General features: G+C 36.2%; 1 protein-coding gene across 1 annotated transcript; it reads right to left on the bottom strand.

The window, feature by feature from the left end:
- Positions 1 to 435: 435 nt before the first annotated feature.
- LOC143630849 (uncharacterized) lies at positions 436 to 1,683 on the bottom strand. Its single transcript, XM_077099752.1, has 6 exons — positions 1,528 to 1,683; positions 1,265 to 1,442; positions 1,015 to 1,105; positions 792 to 934; positions 612 to 702; positions 436 to 499 (listed from the first exon to the last, which is right to left on the bottom strand). The coding sequence occupies exons 1-6, from the start codon at positions 1,681 to 1,683 to the stop codon at positions 436 to 438; spliced, it is 723 nt and encodes a 240-aa protein (XP_076955867.1).
- Between the last annotated feature and the right edge of the window lie 6,365 nt (positions 1,684 to 8,048).

Raw genomic sequence — 8,048 nt, 5'->3', positions numbered from 1 at the left:
GAGAGTCAACGACACAACACCAGTAGAATCTTGAACCCTTATCTTTATCTTGAATCTATATAATTTGTAAAATAGGTTAATAGCAAGCAAAACATAATATTGAATATTTTGTAAAAAAAAATTGAATTTGTTTTAAGTAAGTACCTAGGTGTAGGAAGAACACCTAACACATTGCATCTATCTGTTTTGCATTCATATTCAGTTACACCTTCACCAATATTTTCCATTAGTTTACGGCTACAAGTATTACAGCCAATGTAATACCACTATGTATCTGGACATATGGCCTTAATTGTACCAAGGATAATTATATTCTTAGGCTGCAAATAAGTAAAAAACATGTTATGCAATATAATCGTTTAAATAGTTAATTTAATAATTAACTTACAAATATAATAGTACAAATATCACAAATGTTAAACAAATCTGTAGCTTTCAAAAACTCATCATCAACAGAATACGAATAGCGACATCATTGGCAATGAGCAAATCAAACAAACTACATATTAAAAAATTAGACATTTAATAAAAAGTAAAAGGGCTAAAATTTAAATAAAATAAACTAATGTAGTAAACAAAATAAAGAAAATAAAGAAAACAAAATAATATACCAGTTTTTGTATTCTTCTATCTCAAACAAATAGTCGTTAATGAACAAACGGCTAACATTAGATCCAAAAGAATTGGACACATAGACTTTCTCTACAAAAATTGAATATTAACGAGTGATTAATTAGATTAACATGATATACTTATCTTTCAATTAACTTGAAAACAGTAAACATAATTACCTTTACCATCAGAACCGGTGTAATACTTAACCCTACCAAACTGGAGAACAATAACGGCATTTGGTTGATCAAAATGATCAACAACATATTTAGAGAGCTCGGATGCATAATGATCCCATAACGTGAGATACACACAATTTCCACTACAAAAAAATAAGTGTTCAGAATGAAGATGAAATCGTTTATTTAATTTTTTATTAAAATATATAAAAAAAAGTGGTACCTTAAATCACATAACTCCATTGTACGTTTGTTTTTGTCTTTGACATTTGAAGCATTCGTCTTGAAGACATGAACCACATGATCAATTATATCTAAAATAAAGAAATTAAATAAATTAAGTAATAAATCAACTGGAAATCTAAAGAAATTAAATAAATCACCAATCGTGGACTTCAAAGAAATTTCGTTCTTGATTACGGATTCAAATGAAATCATCTTAAATCCAAACAGGCGACCTTCAAACTCATTACATGGATTAACATGAGTGTTTGGTCCAAACACTAAATTATGTGGACAATCAATAATTCTGTAGTTTGATCCATTTAAACCAACGCTCGGATTAACTATAGTAAGAGTTGAGCTTTCCTTGAGGAATCTTTTGAATCGGTAGATATCTTGTTTGTAAACTGTGGCTTGGATACGATTCTCCTGTCAATAAAGAAATAAGAAATTATTGAATAATAAAAACTGCAGAAACTATAACATATATACATATTAATAAATACACACTTACCTCTTCATCCATTAAAACCATTTCGATCAAAAAATCCTCATTCACATTTTTGTTATCTTTTATGCTCCAAAGTCTCAGAACTCTAACTTTAAGAGTTGATGTTGATGTTTTGAGAACATCAATCTGATTCAACATGGTAAAGTTCTGAGCTTCCATTGTCATATGCTTAAAATGAAAATATAAAACTGTTAAATAAAGTGGCCGAAAACTAAACAAAATTATCAAAACTGTTAAAGCTTACATGGCAGAAAATAAGAAAAGGGATATGATTATGAAAAATGAATATGTGTTTAGACATTATATAGTAGAATGTAGAGAATTTTAATTTTGTTAAACGTATTATGATTAGAAAGTTTCTTAAAATAAAATGGAATATAATCAATGGGTTTATATAAATATAATATCCAAAAATAACCTATTATTTATGAAAATATACGGGATATTGAAGCAAATTTGATTATAATCATTTTTGAAATTTTATTGTAAATTATAATTTCAAAAAATAACATAGTGTTTCCTAATTTAATCAACTGATTTCTTGTATTTCTTTTAAATTTCAAATTTCAAATTTCATAAAATTAAAATGGAAGCCTCGACAGATTAGAATTTCTTAAAATTATAATTACTTAAAATAAGTTTTACTATAATAAACCGATTTCTAAAAAAACAACCTTACTAATTAAAACATTTCCTTAAATATAGTCATTTTAGTCAAAACTTTCAATATTGTGAATAATAATTTGAATTGAATTTGAATTTACATTAAAGTCAAAATGTAAACTAATCATGGAAACAGTTAGGTAAATTATTTTTTCTAATAAATCATAGAATAAACTATATTTGGAACATGAATGTTATAATTTAATATGAAATAAATAGTAATTTAATAGTAAATTGGCCTGAAAAAAATAAAAACGCGAACGGAAATGGGTCAAGAAAAAATAAATAAATTACAAAATGGCCGGAAAACAATTAACAGGTCAATTATGAAGAAAATATTTAAATTCCATATTAAATTATAATATAGCCCGGAAATTTTAATTTAACAGTTTGGCCGGATAAAAGTCAATGATGAAAAAATTTAAAAAATGGCCGAAGAATATCATTAAACATAAAATTACGTTTATAACAGTTTGGCAGGATAGATGTCAATTATGATAATCTAGATCTATAAATAACATTTATAAAATCCATTCGAATATTCATCGGATCTTATTTCGGTAAGATCAAGTATCTAAAGGTTAAAAAATCGTATGTTAATTACCTTTATTATGTTGACCGGATAATCGATCTGTTATACGAACCATCAATTGCGAGCAAAAAACCTTATCACATCTCGTATGACAAAAGATGATTTGACCGGAATCGAAACGATTGTAGACCTTTCCACAGATGGAATTGAAGTATAACATGGTCAATAATTGAGAAGTCGGAATATGAAGGCCGGAACTTTAGTGGAAGAGTAGCGGCGGATTAGGTTTGGTATGTTCGTATAGAGAGTAGAGAGAAAAATTATTGCTTGAATGGTTTGTGGGTTCTGGAAAATGGACCGGATTTTTTTTTGGCTTTTGTGGTTCACTTGACACATGGCAGTATAATAGAGAGTGTTAGGAATGGAAATGTGGTGACATGGAATCATAGGTGAACAGCCTAGTAGAAGGACACGTGGAACATTGTATTGATTTAATAGATTAGTAAGATTAAAATAAAAAGATAATTTATAATTAAATAAAAAGGATGATTCGCTAATGAAAGGGGGTTTAACTATCCGTTCCATAACATTTGTTTTTTGAATTAGTTAGTTAAAAACTTAAAATTCACTGTTTATTTGATAATAACATAACGTTTTAACTACCATATCCACATAGACAATTGAATATGTGAAAATAAATAGCAAAATGAGTGATAAGAACAAGAAGCAATTTGCTTCGATCAAAAACTATTATGAATAGATTTTAATCCGTGAGGTCATCAAAATCATGTAACTTTGTTTACATCACCTTTCTATTCTACAGGATTAAAAAAAAGAGTGACGTCACCATCATCTTCCCGGCAATGCCGTGGGCCCACCGTCCATCTCCACCGGCCAGCATCCGGTGGCTGTACGACGGACACGTGGCAGAGGCGCTGCGATTCCATGAACAGCAATCCCGTCGTTACACACAATATTGAAGCTCGTAACCCTCACATTATTAATCCGCATCGGCGTCAACGGACCTCCGCCTCCGCCCACCGTCACAACTAGCTTCTCACCGGCTGACATGTAAGGCCCCGTTACCGGTAGCCCTACTTTCGTGTTGGATTTACTCATAAACGCAGTTCTAAATATCAGAGTTAATTAAAACATTCGCGGAATATAAAAGCTTTCATAAAACATTTCATAACAAACACGTCTTGTCTTAAAACATCATTTTGTCTTTCAAAATAAACGAAACATTAAACTTAAACGTCTTGAGTCTTCCGATGCCAGCTTCTTATTCAGTGCCACGTGTCTCCTCAAGCGAGCTGCCTCATCCTACTCACCTGCGTGCATACTAAAAGTCAGCTACGCTGAGGGAGTTCTAGTTAATCATACACTATACAATACACATAAACTTATATTCTTTCATTCATACTTTCTTACTTTCATACTTTCTTTTGTATTAACTTACTTTCATATCTTACGTTATAAAGAGCATTACGCCCTACATTCCTCGAGTATTATTAGGGCTCGGTACCCTCCTTCCTCGAGTATTATTAGGGCTCGGTCCCTCTTTCCTCGAATATTAGTAGGGTTCGGTTCCCTAGTTCTCGAATATTAGTAGGGTTCGATTCCCTCTTCGTTACCATACAACCATCCTTTCCTTCTTTTATTAACTTTATCACATTCATACACATAAGCATACATATCATACTTACCTTATACTTAGCGTTACAACCTGACAGTACGTGCAATATCCGAAGATCGTTCACGTACCATCAAGCAATCATTTATACATATCACATCATTCACATAAGGCATACACTTATCTCTTAGGATAAGCGTATTAACAAACATATCGAGTATGCATACAGCCCCGAAAACATAACACATAATTGGGGCTAGAAACTCACCTGAACACGGTTACGTTCACCGTTAATCGTAATCCCTTTCCTCAGTTGTGCACGGCTGACTGTATAACAAGTATACATATCAATTAACTATCACTACTTATATCATCTTTCTAGTCTTAATTACTACCCACAACGAACGGGGGTCCGGGGGGCAGCGCCCCTGGCAGCGGGGTCGAGGGGCGGCAGTCCCTAGCAGGGTCCAAGGGGCAGAGCCCCTGGCTGGGGTCGAGCTGCCAGGTCAGCTTGGAAAAATTTTATTTACATTAACTGTCTTAGCACATTTTTCATTAGGTTTTTAATTTATTTTCTAATCGAACTTGACTTTAGGCGAAGTTAAACCTTAGGCGAACTTAGCTTTAGGCGAAGTTAATCTTAGGCGAACTTAGCTTTAGGCGAAGTTGTCATCAGGCGAACTTAGCTTTAGGCGAAGTTAACCTTAGGCGAACTTAGCTTTAGGCGAAGTTGTCATCAGGCGAACTTAGCTTTAGGCGAAGTTAACCTTAGGCGAACTTAGCTTTAGGCGAAGTTGTCATCAGGCGAACTTAGCTTTGCAGGCGAAGTTGTCATCAGGCGAACTTAGCTTTGCAGCGAAGTTGTTATCAGGCGAACTTAGCTTTGCAGGCGAAGTTCATCATGCGAACTTAGCTTGCAGGCGAAGTTGTCCAGCTGCGGTACTGTTCGTTCTTAACTCCCTTAATCATCTTCGTTTCTTAACCAAATAACTCGATTTAGGTATCCACGGAATCGTCTTACCAGCGCCTACAAACCCCAACCATCAAATCGACCTAACGTCGATGTTTAAAGGGTGCGATTTAGGCATATAGGTTACGGGTTCTTTTATCAATCGATTAACCCATCAAATCATAACCATTTTCAGTAAGTTTAGCTTTGTTGGATTCGTTTTTACCATACAAACACAGATCTATCATTTCTATACTAATCCAAACCTAAACGAACAAGTTCTCGATATAAACGTACCGTAAATGAGTCGAACTACGAACACGAGCTGGTCTTGCTGCTTTGGTTCGTCACGACGATCTAGCACCAACAAGCTCGGGTCCTCGTCTATGGATCTTGGTTCGGGTCGTGTGTGTTTTGGAGTGTGTTGGAGAATAAGATGGAAATGAATGATGGTTTAGGGTTTAGGGGATATTTATATCCCTTAAAGCCCATGGACCTAAGGCCCATTCTCATTTAACCCATCTCAATTAATCTAAGTCCATGATCCGTTCTTTACTCGATATTAATTAATTAATAACGGGAAATCACAAAACGTAACTTTCTTTATTCAACATTATAAATTTTAGGATGTTACAAGTCTTCCCTCCTTAAAGAGGTTTCGTCCCCGAAACCTAACTATTACATAAACAGACTAGGGTAAAACTTGCGCATCTCATCCTCGGCCTCCCAAGTAGCATCTGATCCCTTGCGGTGTTTCCATATCACTTTTACCAAAGGTATAATCTTGTGACGAAGCTGCTTCTCCTTGCGGTCAACGATCTCTATCGGTTGCTCGATGTAGTTCAATTGTTCATCAACCTCAATGTCCATCAATGGCACGTGAGACGTGTCATCAGCTAGACACTTCCTCAGATGAGAAACATGGAAGGTTGAATGAATTCCTTCTAACTCATCGGGTAAATTCAGTTTATAAGCTACTTCACCCACACGATCTACAATCTTGAACGGTCCAATGTACCTCGGACTCAACTTTCCGCTTTTCCTAAAATGGATAATCCCCTTCCAAGGCGAGACCTTGAGCATCACATAGTCACCAACGTTAAACTCAATTGGTCGTCGCCGCTTATCTGCATAAGACTTTTGTCTGTCTTGAGCGGCTTTCATTCTTGCTTTGATCTGATCGAACTTTGAAGACGTTTCTTGAACCACTTCTAGGCTTCCCATTTCTTTCTGACCAATCTCACCCCAACACACCGGGGTTCTACATCGTCTACCGTAAAGCATCTCAAACGGTGGCATACCAATACTTGAATGGTAACTGTTGTTATAGGAGAACTCTGCCAGATGCAGATGATCATCCCAACTTCCACCAAAATCTAAAACACAAGCACGTAGCATATCCTCAAGGGTTTGGATCGTCCTTTCAGACTGTCCATCGGTTTGAGGATGATACGCCGTACCGATGTTCAACTTCGTCCCCATAGCTTCATGGAATTTCTTCCAGAACCTAGAAGTAAACCGTGTATCTCTATCAGACACGATTGATAACGGTATTCCATGCTTCGTTACAACTTCTTTGATGAACAAGCTTGCTAACGTTTCTGACGAGATGGCCTCTCGTATGGGCAGAAAGTGAGCACTCTTGGTCAAACGGTCCACAATCACCCAGATGGTATCATGTTGCTTAGCTGCACGAGGTATCTTAGTTATGAAATCCATGGTGATGTGTTCCCATTTCCGCTCAGGTATCTCTAGCGGTTGCATCTTCCCATAGGGCTTTTGGTGCTCGGCTTTGACTCGTAAGCAAGTTAAGCACTTGCTAACATAATCCACTACATCATTCTTCATTCCTGGCCACCAGTAATCTCTTTTCAAGTCTTGGTACATCTTTGTAGCTCCAGGATGGATCGAGTACCTTGACTTATGAGCTTCATCTAAGATTCGACTTCTAAGATCACCATGGCGTGGGATCCACATACGGTCGAACCTAGTCTTAACTCCATGAGTGTTTTCCATCAACTCATCTTGCTGGCCATAAATCCTTTCTTTCTTTACTAACCCTTCATCTACTAACACTTCTGACTACACTTTGATGATTTCTTCAAAAAGACTTGGGTTCATGATCAACTTGTATGACTTCACTGTTGCAAGGACTTCCTCATTCTTACGACTTAAAGCATCAGCGACCACGTTAGCTTTACCGGGGTAATACTTAATCTCACAGTCGTAATCCTTAATCAACTCCAACCATCTTCTCTGCCTCATGTTCAATTCTTTCTGCTCGAAGAAGTACCTTAAACTCTTATGATCTGTATAAATAGTACACTTAGTACCGTACAGATAATGCCTCCATATCTTAAGAGCATGCACTACAGCTGCTAACTCCAATTCATGCGTCGGGTAAGTACTCTCATGGACCTTCAATTGTCTAGACGCGTAAGCTATCACCTTCCCTCGTTGCATCAACACGCAACCTAACCCTTGATGCGAGGCATCAGCACAAACAACGAAATCATCGTCACCATCGGGTAGAGCAAGGATTGGAGCTTGCGTGAGTCTCTTCTTTAATTCTTCAAAGGCTTCTTCTTGAAACTTTCCCCAACTGAATACTATCGACTTTCGGGTCATACCGGTCAGCGGTGCGGCTATCTTGGAGAAACCTTCGATGAATCTCCTATAGTAGCCAGCTAACCCTAGGAAGCTTCGTATATCAGTCGGATTCTGCGGAGTCTTCCAATTCGTTATCG

This window comes from Bidens hawaiensis, unplaced genomic scaffold (genome assembly GCF_021521415.1).
Source record: "Bidens hawaiensis isolate Kalapana, Puna unplaced genomic scaffold, B.hawaiensis_p1.1 tig00000512_1, whole genome shotgun sequence".
Classification (NCBI taxonomy): domain Eukaryota; kingdom Viridiplantae; phylum Streptophyta; class Magnoliopsida; order Asterales; family Asteraceae; genus Bidens; species Bidens hawaiensis.
Note: the sequence above shows the minus strand (reverse complement) of the source record. Positions and strands in the feature narration are given on the sequence as shown.